This window comes from Anabas testudineus, chromosome 11 (genome assembly GCF_900324465.2).
Source record: "Anabas testudineus chromosome 11, fAnaTes1.2, whole genome shotgun sequence".
In the NCBI taxonomy this organism is placed as follows: domain Eukaryota; kingdom Metazoa; phylum Chordata; class Actinopteri; order Anabantiformes; family Anabantidae; genus Anabas; species Anabas testudineus.
The window spans coordinates 11,845,966-11,868,816 of record NC_046620.1 but is presented as its reverse complement, the minus strand read 5'-3'; the positions used below and the strand labels follow the sequence as shown (position 1 = coordinate 11,868,816).

Below are 22,851 nucleotides of genomic sequence, written 5' to 3'. Positions count from 1 at the left end.
AAAAGCCTGGAGGTATAGACAGAATGTGTACTGCCGCTTCAGTACGTGTACTGATCTGAGGATCTGTAGAGCAAATTTACAGTTGAAATACGCGCCAAGCAGGCTTTAGATTTGGTCTAAGGGTTGTTTTTTCCACACTGTGTCTGCGTAAGGCTGACTTATGTGGCACAACTGTAGATGTAAATGATCACCGGTGAAATTCCATGCAGACGTTATCTGACTGATTGTCATTTTAACCTTTCTCAGAGGCCAGACTCGCTTCATCGGGTCAGAGGCTGCGTGACTGCTGCTTTTTCAACCTCTCAGACTATCTTCTTATTGTGGTTTTAAATCACCCAAGTGACACCGAACTGGATTAATTAGTTAAATATTTTCTGCTTCTGTCTCCTGTAGCCTCGCCAAAGCAAATAAGCCTTTTAGCCAATTCACAGAATTGTCATCCAATCAACCACTGGCTCCTGATCCTCCCAGTAGTTACAGCAGTCATCATTATTATTATTATTATTATTAATCGTCTGGGGTAGTGATTATGAACATCTGTGTGTGGGATGCTCTGTTTTACACAGGCTGTCGAAATTCTGAACTCAGACCTCCTCTGGCCCCTTAACTCACTGGCTCATTCCCCTGCCAGACGTCGCTGCCGTTTCTCCTTCACTTTTTGTCATCTTTCTTCAGTTATCTCACAGTTACGTTCACTCCACTGGCTTTCTTGTCTCTCACTCCTCTGTTGATTTTGCGGCATGCACACGCACATGCACACATAAACTTAAGTCAGCAACACAAAAGCCGGACCTGGCACCTGTTTTTAAATTTATTGTCTGCTGCACTGGAGAGAGTACAGAGGTACAAAGCTGAGCTGTGTGTGAAGAAAAGCTAAGACCATAATAAGTTTCAGGAGGATGCAGCATTTTGACTTCTAGACGTTGCACTTTATTTCAAATCATAAAACAAAAGTGGTCATGGGTAATTGCAATGAGACTACAACCAACAGAAATGAAGAACGGAAAAGAACATTTTATGGAACTCTAATGGAAAATAAAACGTATTAAAATGCTATTTGTATTCTCAACTCAAAATGTTTTATAGTTGCTGCTTAGAGCTGCTTTCAATTGAGCGCTTTACAAATAACATTAAATGGAAATATATAATGGGGGAAACATTGAGTGTGTGAACCATATAGTTGTCCTCCTGAAATACTAGTACATTTAAGACAGTAGAAAACATTACAGAGTTGACTTAAACAGTAGTTTTGCCTTTTTAATTGGTTTGACATAAGGCCGTTTAATATTTGTACATTAAATAGAAGGAGGAATAGCTGGTCATTTGTTGTCTAATGGGATCATGGACACAAGCCAAACTAACCAACCAGGACCAGAGACTAGTTTCAAACTGGAGTCAAAAGATCATCATTTTCCCAATAATGTCAATTTATTCCAAAGCCAAAGTTAAAATCGAACCAAGTTAGTACTTTCACCACACATGATCCATTCAGTGACCTTGTTGCCTTTGACTTTGCAGTAAACAGTAATTTGTGCATCTCAAACCTGTTCAACCGTATATCTAGAGGTTGGCACTACTGTACCACAGGACGTGTGCAAGCTGCCCTGTTGGAGCTGTGTTTCCCCAGCTCTGGTGGGCACAAGAAAGGTGAGTGAGAGAGGAGGGAGCTGCGGTACGGGCACCATCTGTTGCGGCCAGCGAGCTTCACAGCAGTCCTCTGAGCCGAAGTTGAAAGTTCAGCCACAGTTGTCAAATCCAGTTGTCTCCGAAGTAGCTGTTGCTGCTTTTGCAGCACCAGACAGGATTTGTTTAGGGCCTCTGAGGCTTTCCACTCCTGCAGAATCGGTGCAGCGGCATGGCCGTACTGTTTATGGCTAAACTAAAAAAGAAACAGAACAGTAAATGGAGGGGATGTTGGCTGTGAGGTAAATGGCTCAGCGGGGTGTTCGAGAGCAGGCTGTAAGGCATAATGACCAGACTGCAACCCACAGTGAGCCAATTGTGTGTCAGGGGCTCAGTGCTGCTGTCGTCTGGGTTCAAAGGGATGTGATAGTGAAGGAGTTCCAGTTTGGTTTGTTATCAGTGCAATCAGACACTGGTCTTCTTCATATCCAAATAGGGAAAAACTAGAACGCTTTTGTAATATTAAAATACATGTGGGGTGTTCCACTTTCTGTTTTAAAGGTGTAGACATCACTTCTGCTGGTTTGTTAATAGTATAGTGTTGATTGGTCTGGGCTCATCTTTGCCCTTGAATCTGTGTGAGATTTTTCATAAATGTAATTAAGTTGATGCTCGTAATGGAAAGATGAAGCTTACCTGGTAATATGTCGCACAGATCCGTGAAAAAACAAGTTCACTTTCTGTCTTTAAGTTTGACGTTTTGCTTTCAGGGCTGACTGCACCAACTATGTTATGATTTCATTATCATAAATTGTGAACATGGCACCAAATGCACATTTTCCATATTAAAAAGCAGAGCTGTGTATTTTTGGCCCCAGCTGAGGCGAGTCCCCAGATTAGAGCTAATACTTTTCATTTGGTAGAAAAGCAGATGATCTTTTCATTGGCCAGTCAGTCTGTCTGGACAGGGATAGCTGAGCGAGAGATCTGACTGAACAGAGATGTTTGTATTTATAAGTACATCGCATCGGCAGATAAGTAGATTCGTGCCAGCTACTGTTACACTAAAAAAGGCAATGTCTTCATTTGTGTTGATGTCTATAGTCATCTGTCTATTGTGCCTTAATTTCCCCGGTTGCTACAACACTCACTGCATTTTTATTTTAATCAGTTCCCCTGTTCTGTCATTTTCCTGTACCTGTGATAATAAGTTTCTCTCCAGGCATCTGACACATGGATAGTCCGAGGTGGCATGAAATGAATGTGTGATGGATCTGTCCATTAAAGAAGGCTGAGTTAAAATCTGTGGAGTGCCTCTTGGCTGTCTTTTTGTATGACTTTTTATGTTTCCCTCACTACTTCTCTCCCAAAACACACCACTCACTATTTCACTTTCACTGAGAGAGAAGAGCTGTACCATTTACTTTATCTTAGCAGGAATAATACACATTTAGGGATCTTATTAGAAAAACACTGAGTCATTACAGGTCTGCATGGCTTACTTAGTAACAGAGCGCCCATACTTTACCAAACCCCGAACCTATACTAAAAGTGCATGCCCATTACTAGCAGTATTGGTATTTTCAACTCTAATGATTTTCTTTCTTTATTTTGTTTGTAATAACGCTTAACTGCCAGATAGCTTCACATAAGAAATATGGAAATATCCCAACTGAGAACACAGAGAGGATCAAATATTTCTGAAAAAAGTCAGCTAAATCAAGAACTGTCTGTATTTGTTACTCCAGGGTCTCGTCTGCAGGCATCCTGTTGAACTCATTTGTTTTCTGAGGGTGACACTGACAACACCCAAGTTTTACCAAACCCCATCTATAGCCTCAATATGCCAGTCAGTTGGCTGTCACGGACACTTTCTTGGATCTTCACTGACAGAAGGCCCAAATGGGTGTTATATAAGCTACAGTGCCATGCAGACAAAGGTGCAGGTTTCTTCTCTGCACTCTGCCAAATAAGACACAGCTGACTTGGGAACGTAAATGACATCATGAGTAGGTATTCATTGTAATCCAATATTTATGGAAAATGTAAACCTCAGAAGGGTAGAGAAAGGTATGGAAGCTGGGTGGCTTTAAGTAAGACACTTGTGTGCTTGCACAAAATATGCGCGTGTTGGCTAGACAAGAAAATGGGAGGCTGGACACAGAGGCATAATGTCATGGGACTTACTAGTTCAAATTAAATTTTACATTCATCTGGTAATTGACTTGCTTTCTGAGCCACTGCATAATTTAAGTTTGAAACAGCCAAGGGAATTTCAGAAAAACCTCAAGGAATATAACTCAAACACTGCCTGTCAGTGGGCTTTTAGATTAACACAATTATCAGCTCCATCCACATGCAGCAGAGCACTTTACCAGAGCGCTGCTCAAGCTCTTATCTCCAGCAGTCAATTATAAATGCTCAATTAGACATTTTGGAAGGGCTGAATCAGCCTGACCTCAGATGAGAATTAATCTAATTTGCATTTTTTAAGAAATGCATCGTAAATCCATTTGACAGCGGTGCATGTTCTCCACTTAGCTTTATTTGTTTTCTACAAAGTTAAAATAAATAGGAAAAATGTGAGAAGATGTTGATCGAAAGGCCAAGAATTATAATTAGATGTTTGGTTTTCTGTGTGGTAATTTGTTGTTTAGTCTCAGAGGAACAAGATGAATTTAAAATCAGCCTCTCTCCTCTTTGTGGACGTGTTTGATTTTTGCGGCACATTAGCGCCATCTAGCGAACGGCCATTTCATTTACAGGAAGTGACGTGTCTCAAATGCCGACCAATCAGCTTTCACGTCTCCAAATTCGAAAGTCAACTGGCTGAGAGTCGGATATGCTGCAAGAGATGGATTTATCTTTTAATTAAAGTTACTTCAACTTTTGTTAAATCGGTAAAATATACATTAAATAGCTTTTTTTGATACACGCATGTTGGTAAGTTTAGCTGCCTTTAGTTTGATAGCTTTCTTAAGTTAACGTTAAATAGCGTGCTAACGTAAATAGCATTTAGCAGTGTCATTTGTTTTGCTAGCTGAGGTTCATCATGCTACGCTGTTGATCGGTTTAATACGAAAAAACAACTGTGGACTGATCAGAAATCCTGAGTCATGGTGAAAGAACGGGCCCAGAAGAAGTCCTTCCAGCAGAGTCTGGAGGACATAAAGGAGAAAATGAAGGAGAAGAGGAACAAACGGCTGGCCAGTGCCTCAGCTCCCAACAGAGGCCGATCCCGAATGATAAACAAAAGCAGTGGTAAGGAAATATATTGAATTCAGGATTGATTTTCCTACATTCAGCATACGTTAAATCGAATTAACGTTATATGGCTATTGATCACCCAACAGATGGTGTTTATGTGAAGATGAGGTTTTATCTTTAGCATCTAACATCGGTTGATTATGTTTTCTGCCAGGCACTAACTCAGCAAACACCATCCTGAAGGGTGTCCAGCAGAACAACAAGGCACTGGCTGTAGCCCTGCAAGCTGAAAAGGAGAAGTTGAGGCAGGCCAATGCAGTTATCCTGCAGCTGAAAAGGGAACAACAGGCCCTTTTCCTTCACCTGCTGCTCCTCAAGAAGAAGCTAAAAGAGCAGGAAACTCTGGCAGCGAGTGTTTCAGAGGTACATCAGGCTGTTCTTGTCCTGCACTATTATCCATATGTTTTAATATCAGTGCTTTTAAAGTACAGTGTCATTGTAAAAGAACATTTTTGTGTTTAGGCTACAGCTACAGCTGTTCTTGTTGAACCTCAGCACCATATGGATTTAGCAAGGTACCTTTTTAAAAATCAAACATTGATCCCAAAACATGTTATCACATTTTGTACCAAGTTTTATAAAGATTTTTAATCTTTCAATTTACAGGAAATATCCGACCACCAACAACCCTGATGAGGCCAAAGCCTCCCCAGTTTGTGCAGGTATTATTGTCAAAATTCGATGTTAGGGATTATCAATAATAGTTCACCTATTATCAGTTGAGTATATCTTTCAGAATATAAATGTAACTGCTTCACAATTCATAATCGGCTAATTTAAATAAGTTATCGTTAGAAGAAGAATGAACAAAATGGAAATCGAATTACTAATTTTGTTTAATAATTTACGAAATTATTGATCGGCTGTCTTACCAGACCTCTAAAAGCCAGTAAAACTATTTTCAGACTGAGCCACAGCCAAATTTAATTTTAATTATACTTTTTTTTCTTTACAGACCCTCAGCCTCCTACCTTACCATCTACAGTTGGTGTGAGGCGTCGGAATGCAGATAGAAGCAGGAGGAGATCTGAGCATGTGCGAGAACAAAAGGCACTGAGTGAGGATGATGGTGTTGCAGGCCTGGAGGCTTTAATAGAAAGTCCAATTCACAGCGAGAGTGGGAATCAGCCACAACAAAGAGCAGAACCAGATTTTGCAGACCGTACTGAGAGGGAGGAGTTTCAGAACTCCACTCCTGAACCTGTTCCACGCAAAAACGCCCACCAACAGCAGCCGAGCAAGAAACAAACCCAGCAGCAACCCCGTGCAAAACCAGATCCAGCTGCACGTAAACCTGAAAGAGGCCGCAAAGCAGAACGTGCGCCGTTAAAAAAACCTTGGGAGAATCCCAAACCCAGAGCCCGCTCCAAGAGTCGGGATCGTTCAGCCACCCGTGCCAAAACGGCACCTCCACCACAGGGAAACAAGCTCAACACCTCACTGGGATTTAATGACACGTTTGACTTTGACTGTGAAGAGGCGGTTCATGTTACACCGTTCAAGGCCAAGGCAGAGGACAATCAGCCGGCCATACCTATCACTGTAGAGGCGCCACAAAAAGAACAGGTTCAAGCTGCAGCTTCACCTGTTGTTTCCAAACGCAGTAAGTCTGGCTCGTCATCACCGTCCTCTGAATCAGAAGACAGCCTATATGTTCCTCAGAAGACCAGAAAGAGACAGGCTTCACCTGATATCAAGAAGGTGATCACCACTCGTAGAGGCCGGCCCTCGAGAAAGAAAGAAAATATCCCTCCAAGACAGGAGCTGTCTGGTGAGATTTTAGACTGACCATTAAAATTCTAAATTCTAAATTTATCTTAAAGCTTTGTAGGAGAAGTAATTTAACAACGTATTTTACTGTTGCGTGTCTATAGTTTTTAGAGATAAAGAATCAAGCCCTAAGATTGCAGAACCTGTAAAGGAAGATGCTCCTCATCACTCTCCAGATTCTAGCTTCTCTAACAGTCCTGACCCTGCACAACTGGGACAGGAAAATTACCAAGGTGAGTAAATGTTGAGGAACTTTTTTACTGTGTCTGTTTTCACATTTTAATGCTACATAAAAAACTGTCAAAGAAACACTGTGCTGAAATAGATTCAGAATATGGCTGCATTAGGTGCATCAGGAATATTTAGACGGTAGTATACAATGTTACTGAGGGTTTATTAAGGCTGCATTTCTCAAAACTTCAGTGTAGAGATATTAATTACAAACCATCAGCCTCGTCCTTCTTCGTTAGTTCCTCACAGGGAGGCAATGGAAGAGGACTGTCTGCTCCCTGTCAGCCCCCTGGTTGAAGCTGAGATGATGAGAATTGACAACGTCCTGTCAAATTTTGGAGATTCCTCCTGCGACGCTCCACCTGTTTTACACCACCAAACACCTCACAGAGTCAAGACTTGCAAGAAACGTAGGTTTTTTTTTGTCACTTCTAAAACTGCTTGTAATGAAATCTCACAATGTGGCTTCATCACAAAACACGTGAGCACTTGGGAGGCTTGGTCAGGTCACAGGGTGTGTGTGTGTGTGTGTGTGTGTGTGTGTGTGTGTGTGTGTGAGATATATTTATTTATTTATTTATTTATTTGTTTATTTATTTATTTATATATATATTTTTCCCTTATAAGCACTTTTGTGCATTTATTTCTTTGCACTGTCTTTTGCACTTCGCAGTGTCTTGGCTATTCACTGGTGCATGCAGAGGAATACACTGTCCTAACTTCCCTTTTCTTCTTTGTGGATCACATCATGCTTCACATATCTACAGGTGGGCTTGGTGTAAGGACAGCAGGGCGGGGGTTGAGTCTTTGTGATGTGACCAATCTGTCCCCTGCAGCCTATCGCAAGTTTTCCTCTGATGCCCGATGCTCCACTCCTGTTCCTGCTCGCAAGCGGCGCTGCACCATGGCAGTGGACTACAAGGAGCCCTCTCTTAACGGGTGAGTTCATATGTTAACGCTGCACCCTTTGCAAGTGGTCCATTATTTTTGGCTGTATGAATGCTTAAAAAGTGGTTGATAATACGGGAAGAAATGGAGGAGCAGCCAACATAAATAACTGGGAACAAGAATTACCAAATCTTAGACCAGATGATGCAGATCTGAGAGCTGATTCGGTAAATTGCCAGATAAGGGAAAGGAGAGGTGAGAGATGGACGATTATAAAGTTGCTGAGGGAGACACAGCGGACTCTGCACTGCTTCTTGTCCAATTGGGAAGGAAAGGTGTACTCTGTGTTGATCTGTGTTGTTTTATAATAAATATTGGTTTGAACTGTATGGATTTGACTGGGGTCTACTCTGTGTCACTACATGAATGCTCAACAATCTATTGTTATCTTAACAGGAAACTTCGTCGTGGAGACAAGTTCACAGACTTGCAGTTCCTAAGCTCTCCCATTTTCAAACAGAAGCCTGACAGGAGGTCTGTGACAAAATCAAGGAATTCTGTGAGCAGCCAGAAACCATTTGAGAAATACAATGAGTCATTTGTTGGATGTCGCTGAAAGCAGCTACCCTGTTTGTCCTATCTGAACTCTGACTGGTGGCTGGCTTTGCACAGTTTTTTTTTTTTTTTTTAAGATGTTTTCATTCTCAATGACACAAAATCTTCGTGGTAAAGCTCGACTGTGATTTGGCAAAGCTTCAGTCTTTTGTCTGTCTTCAGTTTCTCCTCTTTAGCAGTGGCTGCTTTCTCGACATTTTCCAGATCTATATGTCATCCTCTTATGTATTCATTGTGTATGTTTTTATTATAAGGTCCTCAATATGAGCACATTATTGTCATCGAATGAATTTCATTCTGTTTTCTTTAATTATTTCTTGTAGCGTATGACAATAAACGTTAGTTCTCATTTGCTCTATTATTTCATACAATATAATGACAATAAGACTTGCATCTTGACAATAAAAAGTTCAGATAGAACTTAGTGTTCATATCAATTTTGAATTGTTGGTTAATTTTAAATATTTTGTAAATTAACCTTGGCAAGTGCAGCTTAACTTCCATAATTTTCAGCATAATTGTCATTATTTTAGTGTTTCTTTTATTGGATCTGAAATTCTCTGAAAAAAACAAAACACTAAATCTGTGTCCTGTTGTGTTGTGCCGCTAAAAACTATTAAGTGATTCCAAAAACCAGTGATGGCCTTGAGTTGATAAACTGTGGACTCCAATATAGCCTCACTTGCATTTTATTCAGTCTATAAAATAGGCTAGTACTATATCATTAAAACCAATTGTACAAAGAGCATGAAATTTCATACATACAAAACGTATTTTTTCCTAAAGTTTGAAAAGTACAAACACCTTTTTACAAAACAGCAAAACTACACAGTATTGCACAATCTTTTCATTTATCTCCAAAGTATAAAGTTATTAATCTCCATCTGCAGAACAAAAATAAGAAAGAATAAATTAAGACCTTGTCTTAAGCATAATTCTTTTAAATTACAGCACATAAATAAGAATAAACTCTAGACAATTAAATTAGTCCTTAGTCAACAGTGATAATTTATATGTAAAACAAACTCTGAAGAAAGAATTTATGCTTACTGATACTTGGAAAAATAAAAGTGCATTTCGATAGTCAAACTGCCCTAGGTGGCTTATTGAAACAAAAAAGATTGTTTTTAGTTCTGAAACAGAAAATATATGTTATATAAACATGGAAAATAGAGAGTTGGTATAAGTGCTTTAAAATAATTCGAATCTGTACAAATTGAAAGTGTGTATTCCTCTTTTGGCAGGGTGAACTCATCACAGACAAACTTTGACCTTATTAACAGACGGGACAAACTGATCTCTCAGTCACATTCCTCACAAGTAACACTTGACCTAACACACAGCAGATGACGGCCCATGACATCTCTACCTGAGTCAACTTAGAGGAGGCAGACACTCGAAAAGGCAGGGGTAGAAAGTATGTCAGGAGATGAGATGAGAGACAAAGTAAGGTGTGCGGTGAATCTCCAATCAGCTGTCTAACACGAAAATAACGGAAGCTTCTTGCCCTGTTTAATACATAATAAACCTTCCACCGTCCTTTCTTTCCATGGGACCCTGGGATATATGATGAAATATGCAGACCTCATTCTTTTGCTTCACGTCAGCGGCAGTCTCACAGGTCTTCAGGCGCCTTATCTTGCTGTTTACACTTCAGTGCATTTATTAGTGCAGCTACTGACTCTGGGTCCAGACCGACATGCATCAACCATTAAAAGAGCGCTGATCTGAGACCAATGCGCACCTTTTACGTTCAAATATGTTTCCCGAGACCTAATCGCTCCAGAATCAGTATTCCAACACTGAGGCTGTCCATGCACACAGCTTGGTCTCTTTTGCATTATTTATACCCAAATGTTTCATGGTCTCGTCCCTCGTTAAGGAGAACCCTCTTCTTCCTCTCGTCTACTTCTCGATGAGGCCCGCTTCTTTGATCTTGGTGTAAAAGAATTTCTCCAGCAAGTTGGCACACTTATAGTACTCGCTTTCTGGAGGGTTGTATTCTCGACAGTTAGTGAAGATGCGCTGCATGTCGGCCATGAACAACTTGCGTGTCGTGTAGTACCTGCTCTTCAGACGCTCACTCATTGTCTTGAGGTCTGTGAAAGGCAAAATGTGAAATCAGTGGTTCAATACATTAGTAAACTCTGTATCTTCAAACTCTTCTCTTTATCCACAAGAAACACACACTTGTTTTGGTATACATACCCATGGGGAAGCGAATGACCTGGTAATACCCGGGTGCCTCTGTTTTCTTCACAGGCTCCATGAAGGGCCAGGCGTTCGGGTGACTCTACAACATAAAGACAAGTCATTAGAAAGAAGAAGGTTTGACAGGTACTCTGCATGTACAGCATTAAGTGTGTTTGTGTGTGTCGTCACCTTTACATGTTGAAGAATGGTCTTTAGAGTGCTGTACAGCTGATCTGGATCCTTTAATTCCTTCCTGGAGTAGAATTAATACAGAATACAAACCATCAACTGTTGTAATGGCAAATAATGGTATAAAGTAAAGATAACAGGATTGAAAATATATGAAGTGATATTTGATATCTGTAGTATCAAGGTGCGTCATCTAGGATATTCAGGTTTGTATCATTGCAGAGATGTATTATTTTTATCATCCTAACCTTGCTTCTTGTCATGCTTAATTCAGGTTTAATTCTTGCACACTTACCCTTTACCTACAGGTTTCCAGCCAGTTTCACCTGTTAACATAATGAAACCAAGATTAGTCTCACATCTTACTAAAATTGTGGAAAAAAAGCTAAATATGAATTTGAGAGACTGTACGATACAGATGTGCTGCATACTGTAAAGTCAGTAGTTGAAGTAACGTACGTATGCCAGGAATGCTTTCTATGGGAATCTGCCGGACTCCTTCCTTAAAGCAGGAAAGTCCTGGATAGACTTTCCTGATCTGAGCCTGCTTCCTCTCAATCAACTTCTTGATAATCTGTGAGAGACACATGAGACCTGATTAGAAGGCAGTGAGTGCAGGGACACAGAAAGAAGGCAGCACTTTAAAAAAAACCACACACCTCCTTCTGCTTCTTAATGATAACAGAGAACTCTGTGTAGGGGATGCTGGGGTTGAGCTCACAGCCCATAAGTGTGGCTCCCTCGTAGTCCTTGATGTAGCCCACATACTTGGCCTTGGGAACTTTGATGTCTTTTGAGAAACCCTGCGAGCGAGGAGTAAAGAGGTGTTTTCTTGCAACATCGCAACCACTTACAAGGTTATAAGTATGTAACCTGCACAATAATGAAGCTCTTACCTGTTTTTTGAAGTAGCCTATGGCGTACTCATCCGCATACGTCAGGAAGTTGAGGATTTCATGCTTAATGTGGTATTCTTTTAGGTGGTTCATCAAATGGGTACCATAGCCCTGGCATCACAAAAGCAAAATAAATAACTAAATAAATAAAAATGGAACAAGCATAGAATATTTAATGATGCACTAAACTGAGGAGAAGGGAGCGCTCTCACCTTGACCTGTTCGTTGGAAGTGACAGCACAGAAGACGATTTCTGTAAAGCCCTGCGAGGGAAACATTCGGAAACAGATCCCCCCGATCACGCGGCCATCTTTGATGAGTGACAGCGTCTTGTGTTTCCTGTCAAAAAAACCCAAAACCTTAAGGACTTTTTGTGCCCTTCCTACACCTGCACATATGATGAGCGATTATAAAGTGCAGTTAAACTCACGGATCAAAGACCAGTCGCGTGATGTACTCCTTGGGCATACGGGGAAGCTGGTGAGAGAAGACGTTTTGAAGGCCAACCAGCCACATCAGGATCCTCTTATTGGGCTTCTGGTTTAAGGAGTTACCGATGACGTGGAATTCAATCACTCCTCTGCGCTCCTCTAGACGGGCAGCTTCGTCACGTGCGGAGTGGGCTGACAGTAGACTGGTCTGCACAGGAAGAAAAGTACGACATGACAAGACGATCACTTTTACTTCTATTAGCACCTTCAAAAAATATATATACATATAAAAATGAAAAACATCATTTTCTCAATCGGTTTTGATGTTTTCTGCTGTTACAAGTTACCTCAGGGATGGCGGCAGGGTCAGCGATGGTTGCCATAACTTCATTGATAAGGTCCATAGGGATGTCGCCCACCACCCTAGGTCTTTTGTTTTCCTCATAAGGAAGGGGCTCTGAGGGTTTACGCTTCTCTCCAACTATGAGATTTCATAGACAAAGAGTAGAGGCAAGTACCCATCATCATTACGTATCACATCTAAATCAGCAGCATTAAAGGTCAGCTTGATATGTCGTCAACTCCAGCTGTTGTGTATGCATCATTTTCAAAACTGACTTACTGTACATCCTATTAAGAGTATTTTAAGAGCAGTTCCAGTGTGTATTTCACTTCAGTTTGATGTTACAGATTTAACACAAGGCTTATAGAGCTCACTGTCTACTGTCAGACGTGAGGTGTTATATATTATTGTGAGAGTAATTACAGGTGTTGACTGTAGTACCTGGGTTTGGCTCCAGTATAGAAGCTGCTTTCCTGGCAGGACTGACACTGCCACAGGTGGATGGGTCGACAGACACAGGACTGGTGCTGTAGTACAATGGTCTAGCCACAGGGGGTGCACTGATAACTGCACAGCAACAGAGAGGACAATACTACTTAATAAACATGCTTTTATTTTATAATATTCTAGGTCAGCAGTCGGCTTGATGGGTGTGTCTGCAAGGGTGTGAATCTGGAGGATCTGCACGTAAGCTTGTGAGGGTGTGTACTACCTGTGTGGATAGGAATCTGTCCTCCTGACACTCCTGCCAAGTAGTCTTGGCTCCAGATTGGAGAACTGTGACTGTACACCTCCTCTTCCAGCATAGACAAGAACCTGATCCAAAGAAAACACTCACAGCTTTACTATATTAAAAGTTGGTCAGGTATGGATATGGGACTACTCTGTGGCTTGATACTGAGAAAGTGTATGTAAAGGGAAATTAGAAATTAGAGTTGTTTGTTTGTCTTACTTGGGGAAGTGTGTGAGGATGAGTGTTCGTTTCTCAGGTGGTAGTTTGTCCTTCTCCTGTCTGGCCTGCTCCAGCAGCTGTTTCCTCATCACAGTGAACACTGACCGCAACAGTGTCCGGCCAAAGATCTGAGTAGTCTCGTACCGGGGTAGACTGTCGCAGAACTGAGGCACATTGCAGTAGCAGAGCCATCTATAATAATAAAATAATACAAATTAGTCAAAAAATTAAGTTAATTTAACTTAATCTACTTTAAACCAGTGTAACGTATGCCAGCTGCTAGTGCTGCTACCTGGTGTAGTTGGCTTTGTATCCAGCGGCGTCATCATTGGGCACCCGCTGGCGTCTCTGGGAGGGTGTCTCCAGCTGCCAGTAGTTGATCTGGTTGAGAAACATCTTTGCGAGCTCCATTATTGTTTGACGTTCCTTAGATGGTAGGTGGCTGAACTTGTACTGGACAAAGTTGTTCACCCCCTATTTCGGGAACACAGAGAAAGAAAGATGAGAACACACTAAAACACTGATCGGTGTGGATGAGTTGTTTTTGATCCACAGACATGTAGTAACCTGCTCAATGCTGGGTTTTTCAAACGGAGGGCTCTCCTGGGCTTCTAACGTCGGTTTACCCATCTGTAGGATGGATTTCCTAAGCAGCTGAAAGAAGAACAGAAACAAGGATATGAATGTTTGTTCGCAGTGCTGGTTGGAAAATATGTCACATTTTGAGTGCAAAAGAAGGAGCTTACTTTGAAGAGGGAAAAGTAGACCTGTTTAGTGTCAGCATCTTCTTCTTTGTGAACACATGTGTAGAGATACTCCACATCCAGGACGATACCTAGAAGTCTGTTCATTTCCTCCTCTGATATATTTTCTAGATGGGTGACATGATCACCTGGAAGAGAGAGAGAGCGGGATGTAACACACTTCTACACTTCAGATACATGTAACGCTACATGTTTTAGTTATGTTTCTTCCGTGCTAGACGTACACACATACCCAAAGTGTGTGAGCAGCTGCGACAGGGCTCCTGCAGGTTGACCGTGTTGGACTGCTGGTCGGTTCGAGGGGGTGTAGGAGGGGGGTTCTGACTTTTCCAGCCGTTACACTTACAGGCGCCTTCCGCCTGTGAAAAGCAGATTATATTAGTAGAAGACAAACATACTGTAATCACAAATCATGAGTTTGATGCACACATTGATAATTAGGGTAAAACCAGCCTCATTCCTGAAAGTGTAATTATATTATATTTGTAAAGTTGGTCGTGATGGTCCTTGACAGGCATGCAGACCTGTGCTGGACCACACTAGAGCCACTCAGGCCAACACAGATATCATGACTAACTGTGCACAGCATCAGGAGGTGGGCAGAGCAGGCCTGTCACCATCAGCTGGCGGGGCCGCACTGAGCATGCGCACTGGAACAACAACACACTCCGCCCCTCCAGCAGCTGTCACCCTGTCACAACAAAGACCCCGTCCCTCCGTGCGGATCATAGTCTGCATACATCCCGATAATCCTCTGTATGTGCCACCGTGCGCTGACACACTGCGATATGTCGCGTCAACGCATTGGTCCGCGCACGAACACGCACGGTGGCACGCAGCGCTCTTGCGCGCACACAGCCAGCTACTCCCCAGACCGAGCGCCCAGCCAATGTTTACGTTCACCAACCCCCCACCTTGACAGAAACATAGTAACACCATAAAACCGCGTCCAGCTTTGCAGCTGGAAGATCGCTGCCTAAAAGTCCTGCAGTGAGAACAGCCCCGCGATGACTGCATTTTTTAATATCGTCTTTCCAATAATTGGCCCGCGGTCTCATGTAAAAGGAAAAAAAAAAAAAATGAAGTGCAGCAATGGCTTCCTTTGCTGCGCTTGCATTTTGCAAACTATTGCAACCAAGCACAGGAAATGCGTTTTATTTAGGAAAAGCCCCAAAGCTGTCGTCTCTATAAAGCCCACTGTGTGCAGACATTGCATACTTTGCAGGACGAATACACTCCGAGTTTTTCCAGCTTCTTCGGCCGAGGTGAGGAGCGGAGTTGCGCCTTCTTCACAGCGATACGTGCGGATCCTCCAGCGGCGCCAGAGCCCTCCGTCCCCCCGGCTCCAGGAGCGGCCGGAACCAGGCCCGCAGCCCCGATGGCCGGCGACCCTTGCTGAATTCCAGCACTGTCGGCCATGATTCACACCGAACCCCGTCCGGACCCCCGGCCCGGGAGATATTTGCTCTGCTGTCCGCTCTATTCCACAAGCGGAGGATCAGACATGGCGCTCATCCTTATTTTCACTTTCTCGGTGCAGCCCCATTTTCCTCCGCTAGGGGACCCGAGCGGGATAGGCCGACTCCACCACAATCCACAGAGGAGAGGTCGCAAAATGCAACCATTTGTAGGAAAATTTCAAGGTCAGATATAATGAAAACAATGTGGATCGTAATGCAGAGATGCACACTGTTTGAGGAATCGTGGCTGTTTCACGTAACAAAAAGGAATTAATGGAGTTAGTACCAATAACCAAAATGTTGCAGGCTCCATTAAAATGAATGTCATAAAATAACATGTAAGATGTAGGCACACTTTGATCAAACATTTCTATACAACAGAAAAAATAGTGGAAACCTAGAAAAGAAAGCACACACACATCCATCACGTTCAAACTAATATTGCTCCAGGTTAGAGGTCAGAAGCGATGAATCTAAAAAGCTTTTTCCTTTTATCTGTGTCATGAGGACAAAAGTAATCTAGAGAAACTTGATTGTTAAACTGTGGAAAGTCCTTGAGAAAATGTCACCAAATCCATGTACACACACACACACACACACACACACACACACACATATACACAGTGTGGTTACAATAATAAATGATCAAATTTATTTCATTATTTATTTGGTCATTACATAACAGTACTGTAAAATGCTTGCATTTATATGTTTTCGGCTGTAATTAAGTGTTCACGGCAAAAACAAAACAAAAACAAACAATACAATTACCATTCCTATTTGTGTTAAGTAATTTATTTGTGGATCACCATTGTGCCAGCTGATAGTTGTCACACAGCTCCTACAATATGATACTAACATGTTATGAAGGTGCAGACAGTTGGTTAATTTAACTGTTTTCATTGTGTCTGACTCCTCTGGAGCTTCTACAACCAATGTCTCTGGAAATTCAGCTCTACCAACAGGAAGAGTACTGGATGATGCATTGTAGACTGATACTACTGAAAAAAATAACCATACCGAAAGAAAGATGATGTTAAAAAACAGAAACCAGAATGTTTGGATATTATTTTTTTCTTTTGAGAAAAAAGGTACAAGACAGACGGCTAAATAAATGCAATTTCATTTTTTGTTAATAACACTACATACATTTATAAAGACCACCACTGATTATAATTTAACCATTTGTGTGAAAAAAAGAACAGCAACAAAACTCCGAACCCAGACGGTAGCTGCTTTTTTTTTCCTGCTAACTGTACAGTTTTTCAATGATTTTCTAGACAACTCCCTAGCAAGCATTAGTCCTGTCACTGGTAAATTGAAAAAAGGTAGACTACACTGCAACACGCTATTTACAGTATATTATTTATATATTTATATTTATATATATTTATATCACACTGGTTGTAATTATGACAAGATATATTCATGAGCATCATTAGTGCAAGGCATGAGTAAGACAGACCTGTAGAAAGAGTTATTGACCAGATGTACTCGTTGAATATATGCGTGCATGTGTAAATGTGTCCGTGTGTGTGTGTGTGTGTGTAACAATGTACAGTGAGGGCGGGGGACAAGAAAATAACACAGGTGTGTGCTCAACATAGGTGAGGGAGTGGTGTAACAGACTGAGTGTGCTTATGTACAATGTTAAGGTCTGACAGAGTTTTGAGGGAAGAAGACAATGTAATGTGTTTGTGTTCATGTGCAAATATGTGTTAACATACAGACAGATAAATGGGCACGTGTGAGTGAGCTTATGGTTGAAATCTGTCAGCAGCCAACCAGCCAGCCAACCCAGGCCCAGTTTGTACACACTGACACAACAACCGTGTCTAAAGCACTTCCAAATCAAGAGATGACAATTATGATTTAAAGGTGGTTATGACGTGGACTTACATATTGCTACTTCCCACTCACTACCATCAACTGTTGCTTTTTACCAGGAGCAAGCCCGGCAGTGATCCAGCAACAGTAACACAATGGAAAAGATAATCTGCATAAACTAAATCCACCAAAGGCAGAAACCCAAAAGACCCCAGCATAACCAAAAAAGGGTGAATTACAGAAGACTTCGGAAGGACAATGCATACAGGGATGGTGAGACAGAGACACCTTAGAGGCCCCTGAACCATGTTGTAGAGAAAGGTGGGTTGAGCAGGGGGGTTTGCTGTGCTGCATTGGTCGTTGAAGACACTCAAGTCACAGAGTAAATACTGTGAAACATTGCACAATGCCACTAGGGACAGCTAGAAGCAGGCATGACCCCAGAATGGAGCCTTAGGGTGGTAGAGGAAAATTTACACTAGTGCTACTTTAGGATTAGTGGGGGAAAGGGCACTGATAACAGTGAACAGATGGAGGGAATGAAAGAGAGAGAATCTAAAAGGACTACAGTTCACAAATGCTTTTAGACTTTCAGATAAAAAAGGTCCCAATAACAAGCGAGTCATGAAGCTTATAGTTCCTCTTCTTCTCTATCTACCCCCCACCTTTCCTCTGTGTCAAACTCACAAGAATACACCTCTCTTCTCTAACCGACACTTGTTTCTGCATTCCTAAAACACTTGTTGTTTTTCTATTCTTGGCCATGTAAGTATACAGGTATGTGCATCCGTAAGTCTGACAAACTTAACCAAAATTAACAAAATTATCAAAGCAAATGAACAAACCTGAAGACTGTTGTTAGCAATGCAGTAGTAAAGTCTTCCCAGAAAAGGGAAGTGACCACTTCCTCTAAATGAAACTCAAATCTGATGATGGAAGGCAGGGTGCACTAATGTCTCTAAGATCTGCCATCATTAATCTATCAATAATAATTGATAGATATGACAAACTGGATGGCAGAAAGTAAGAAATAAGGAGGCTTCACCAGGTAACAGCAGAACCATGATAATGGGGAAAAAAGGCAGAGCCAGTGTAGTGGCATTGACTTTGCGACTGCAAAAAGAACGGGGGCAGAGGACATGTTGTTTTGCAGATCAGAGAACTGGAGATACTAGTACAACACATTACATTAGAACTGCAGTTGCATTTGGGTCATCGGCCACATTAGTTACTGCTATACGGGTTGGTTAGACGGAAGGTGTTCTTCATGTTAGTTACTGCAGCATGGAGCCTTGGCCGGCTGAGCAGCTTCTGTCAGGTCCACTCCCCGGTTCCTCCCAGTGTTGGCTCCTGCAGCCTGAGGCTCACTCTTCGGCAATCTCTTTGCTGAAAGGCAAAATGAAACCAAACTAAACAACAGCAAAAAAAATCTGCAACTTCTTATTTGCAGTGAACATGAGATACAAATGAAAAACAAAGCAAAACAATACCCTGTCTGACCTCAGACTGATCCAGCTAAACAGGATAAACCTTTTACACAACATCAGTAACATTAACTGAGTTTACTCTGTTTACCACTCTATAAATCCAAAGTCAACATCTAGAAACAAAGTGTCAAGATTTCCTTACCGATAGCCATGAATATCTCATTCACATTCATAGACGTCTTGGCCGACGTCTCCATGAAAAGTAAGCTGTTGTCATCTGCATAGGACTGGGCATCCTGTCAACATAAGATAATAACCCTGAGTTTTCATCCTCACATCAGTCGTAAGAAAAACACAATAAGAAGTTAAAAGTCTCTGCAGTAGACATTAAAGGACTAATCATCTGTAATGTTTGTCTTGGATGTAACCACATTAAACAAGCCCAGAGATATTTAGAGTAAGACATGCATATTCCCAGGAGTTGTTGTTTGATCTGACCTGGAAGTCGACAGCTCTTTTGTTGGCCAAGTCAGCTTTGTTGCCTGAAAGCGCAATGACTATATTTGGGCTAGCTTGTCTTTGGAGTTCCTTCACCCAGTTCTTTGCCCGTGCAAAGGACTCCTGCAAATAGAAGAAACTGTGTCATTTGTCATTACCTTTATGCCATCCGCAGCCATTACAGTAGCACTGCTTTAACTTGTTGGACAAATACTAGGGCTGCACCTGACATGGCTAATATCATAATGTTTGAAATTGCACAAAGAATTTGGGGGTAGATAAACGTGCCTCATTTGTGATGTCGTAGACCACAATGGCAGCCTGTGCTCCTCTGTAATACATAGGTGCCAAACTGTGGTAACGCTCCTGACCTGCAGTGTCCCAGATTTCAAACTTCACTGTTGTGTCATCTAGACAGACTGTCTGGGTAAGGAAGGCCGCTGAAGGGACATGATAAGGTGAAGGTTGTGTCAGTAGTTTGTTATCATGTAAATACAGCAGATAAGTAACAGTAAGTTGGTATAAAAAAAGTAGTAAGTAAAAGTGGAAAAGATTTGTGTTTGATTTGAGATTTGTTTATGATTTTGTAATTCAACTCCAATTTATAATGGTTGGTCCATCTTGTGAGAAATAGAATCAATTGATATGAGGCTCACCTCCTATTGTGCTCTCCTGGAATTCATGAAACTGGCCTTTGACAAAGCGGAGCACTAAGCTGGATTTCCCAACAGCTGACTCCCCCAATAGCACCAACTTAAACTGACAGATCTTGTTTCCTGCATTGGGACCATTGGGTCTTGTAGCACCTCCTCTATTGGCCATGACCTAGTGAGATCCCCCGGTGTGATGTGTGCCAAACCTCACTATCAGGACTTCTGCTGTAAGAGACAAAATATTACTGTGAGACACAGAATATTAAAAATGTATCACACATCCCAGATCAGAATAAGCATAAAGAAATTCTCCAACACTGAGAAAAAGCGTACCACAGATGTTTTGTTGCATAACTGTTGCACAACATTTACTTAAATATGTTTTTTTCTGTTTTCCCTTTGTTTTGTTTATTAAGGTAGTCTACATAGTTCAAAATAGAACAAAATCATTCCAACTTCCAATATAACATACTATCCTGTTCATAAAAGTGACTGACAGTAATTCAATTTTGTGACATATCTACACAGTTAAATATGTTGATAATAAGTAGATTAAAAGTGATGCATTTCCACATGTCAATTTGAAGTTGAGAGTGTAAGTAGCATCACACCTTTTATGTTTCTGTTTACCTACAGTCATTTGGCATGTCTTTATTTAAATGTAACAATTTAAAGGCAAGTAGACATATACTACCAACAGGCCCTTATAATATATCATAGACAAAGACTGCAACCGCAACCATGAAGTAACAACAAGCAAAGCGAAAGCCTTGTCAAGGACCATAACAGTGTCAGAATATTTTTTACAGCGAATTTGGTGAGTTTCACCCACTCACATTACTCGACCATGTGATAACAGGAGAACCTCTGAATGAATACATACCATAGATTGCTTACTAACTTATTTAAGAATGAACTGCTGACTAATTGGTTTACAAGAGATGACGAGTCTATTGCTGATTTTGCAGGGAGAATTCTTCTTGTGCATGATTTCTTATAGCTTACCACAAACATGACTAAAATATTTTTCACTATCCACCTCCCACCAAACTTCCTTATCCAGGATACAGATGTTAAATCTACAGATTAAATCCATATACCTTACATATGCTTTCCAATGCAATCAAGCACAAAAACTACAAAAACATTTGTGGCACATGTTACATTTCTGCTGACTTTCTGACACGCTTGAAGGCCACTGTGTTAAATACCTGGAGAATAAAACTGCAGTAGAATATACACATACACACATTATATATGCTTAACTGCAAAACTATTGACTCTATACAGTTATATTTATATGTGAAACAAGGCTACAAGACTGGCCACAGGGAACGTGTGGTCAGTCTCTCAAGTGTTGACATCACAACTGCTGTTGTGAAGTTGCATGAGTTATTCATAAATCTACTTAAACCAAACATCTATTTTTAATCTTTAGCTCTCATACTAAGAGAATACCATGGTGGTTTTAGTTTAAAAAGCCAATAAATGAGACAAACTCCCATTACAATTACAACAAGTGCATGTAGATAGTTCACATCAGTGTAAACCACTTTACTCAATGAATGAAGAACTAGTAAATAAGCTTACTCAAAAACATGAATGCACCTTGCATATCAATTTCTTAAAACACAAAGCACATTGGTAAGAGGGAGGGGACATTTTTTACACCCTGCACATGAATATGAGGTCGTTCCATTAACAATATGCTGAATATTTGTCGAGAGGTTTTGACCAGGAAGAAAACAAACACGCATGAGAAACTGCAGCGAGAAAGCAGCAACTGCGTTTAAGACACATGACAGGACTGTCAACAAACGCTGCGCACTGCCCGAACTGCAATGCTCACAAATATGTGGATTAGTCTGTCGTTAGTTGACTGTAAACACACCTGCTAATGGTAGCGGTGACCACTAATCTATTTTGATTTGAGAGGGAGACGCCATTTTCCAAATTGTTTTTGTTGTCTTGCTAGTTAGCTTACCTGCTGTTAGCTTTCCAGCTGCCCAGTGATGTTAGCCTCCCAACCACTCTAATGAAAGCACACTGAGACAACACCCTCTGCTAAATAAAACTGAAGAAATACGACGTTATTAATATAAAGCGGGTTGCAGGGTGGCTAAACTGTGCATTTTTCACCTGGAGCAGCCAGGCTTTCTAATATTTAATAACACGAACGTTTGCTTGCTATCACTGTTAGCATTCCACCCACTGAACTGATTCCACCCATCTTGCTAGCTGTTAGCTAGCACAAAGTCTGACGTGCTACACTGCTTGTTACTAACATTACTAGCCTCTTGCTAACGGCCACACATCGACACAGAGGAAGAACAGGTTGACTCGACAAGACGTGGCAGCATGTTTCTGTTTGTCTCCATTCTCTCGGCTATCAAACATCGCCGACATTAGCTGGAGTCAGCTAACGACAGCGATGACAACTGGGAAAACGTTAGCTTTAGCCACTCAGACAGCTGGAAACCACAACTTGTCGATTCATGCCAAGTACGCTACCTGAGAGTCAGGCGATGGTTTGAACTTTAAATACAGCCGCTGTAGTATTTACACACGGAACCCGGGACACTATGGTGAATTGGTGTTGGGGAACCAAAAAATAAATTCAACAATCCCGTCACGTCTCCTCCTTTCTTTCTTCTCGCAACTTCCCCTTAGAACCAAAACACAAACAAGCTCTTCCGCCCCCCGTGCCACGTCACACAGCACGTCCGAACATCTGAAACCCGCTGGAGACTGACCACCTGTAAAATCTAAAAACGTTTTAATTGTAGTAGTTTATGTAATAACATCGTCCTATCACATAATTTCT

General features: G+C 41.4%; 3 protein-coding genes across 7 annotated transcripts; 1 reads left to right on the top strand and 2 right to left on the bottom strand.

Annotated features, from left to right (window-relative positions):
• Nucleotides 1-4,421: 4,421 nt before the first annotated feature.
• On the top strand, nucleotides 4,422-8,852 carry sgo1 (shugoshin 1). Of its 4 annotated transcripts, none has more exons than XM_026348704.1 (10): nucleotides 4,422-4,566; nucleotides 4,728-4,884; nucleotides 5,045-5,253; nucleotides 5,353-5,405; nucleotides 5,497-5,552; nucleotides 5,846-6,661; nucleotides 6,765-6,893; nucleotides 7,131-7,301; nucleotides 7,659-7,830; nucleotides 8,236-8,852. In XM_026348704.1, exons 2-10 carry the CDS (start codon nucleotides 4,740-4,742, stop codon nucleotides 8,393-8,395), a joined length of 1,911 nt encoding a protein of 636 aa, XP_026204489.1. In that variant the 5' UTR covers nucleotides 4,422-4,566; nucleotides 4,728-4,739; the 3' UTR covers nucleotides 8,396-8,852. The 4 variants fall into 4 exon arrangements, with proteins under 4 accessions (XP_026204489.1, XP_026204488.1, XP_026204487.1 ...); XM_026348703.1 differs by having other exon boundaries at nucleotides 4,646-4,884; nucleotides 8,236-8,850; XM_026348702.1 differs by having other exon boundaries at nucleotides 4,643-4,884; nucleotides 8,236-8,850.
• Nucleotides 8,853-9,067: 215 nt separating this feature from the next.
• Nucleotides 9,068-15,693, bottom strand: kat2b (K(lysine) acetyltransferase 2B). Its single transcript, XM_026348700.1, has 18 exons — nucleotides 15,381-15,693; nucleotides 14,395-14,521; nucleotides 14,145-14,290; nucleotides 13,966-14,052; nucleotides 13,691-13,872; nucleotides 13,399-13,590; nucleotides 13,159-13,262; nucleotides 12,888-13,013; nucleotides 12,451-12,584; nucleotides 12,103-12,311; nucleotides 11,885-12,011; nucleotides 11,673-11,783; nucleotides 11,436-11,579; nucleotides 11,236-11,350; nucleotides 11,072-11,102; nucleotides 10,777-10,840; nucleotides 10,603-10,687; nucleotides 9,068-10,493 (listed from the first exon to the last, which is right to left on the bottom strand). The coding sequence occupies exons 1-18, from the start codon at nucleotides 15,579-15,581 to the stop codon at nucleotides 10,300-10,302; spliced, it is 2,379 nt and encodes a 792-aa protein (XP_026204485.1). The 5' UTR covers nucleotides 15,582-15,693; the 3' UTR covers nucleotides 9,068-10,299.
• Nucleotides 15,694-16,272: 579 nt separating this feature from the next.
• LOC113154593 (ras-related protein Rab-5A) lies at nucleotides 16,273-22,711 on the bottom strand. 2 transcript variants are annotated; one of them, XM_026348879.1, is made up of 6 exons: nucleotides 22,539-22,711; nucleotides 20,031-20,252; nucleotides 19,663-19,814; nucleotides 19,375-19,497; nucleotides 19,079-19,172; nucleotides 16,273-18,835 (listed from the first exon to the last, which is right to left on the bottom strand). In XM_026348879.1, the coding sequence occupies exons 2-6, from the start codon at nucleotides 20,194-20,196 to the stop codon at nucleotides 18,720-18,722; spliced, it is 651 nt and encodes a 216-aa protein (XP_026204664.1). In that variant the 5' UTR covers nucleotides 20,197-20,252; nucleotides 22,539-22,711; the 3' UTR covers nucleotides 16,273-18,719. The 2 variants fall into 2 exon arrangements, with proteins under 2 accessions (XP_026204664.1, XP_026204665.1); XM_026348880.1 differs by having other exon boundaries at nucleotides 20,031-20,249.
• Nucleotides 22,712-22,851: the final 140 nt, after the last annotated feature.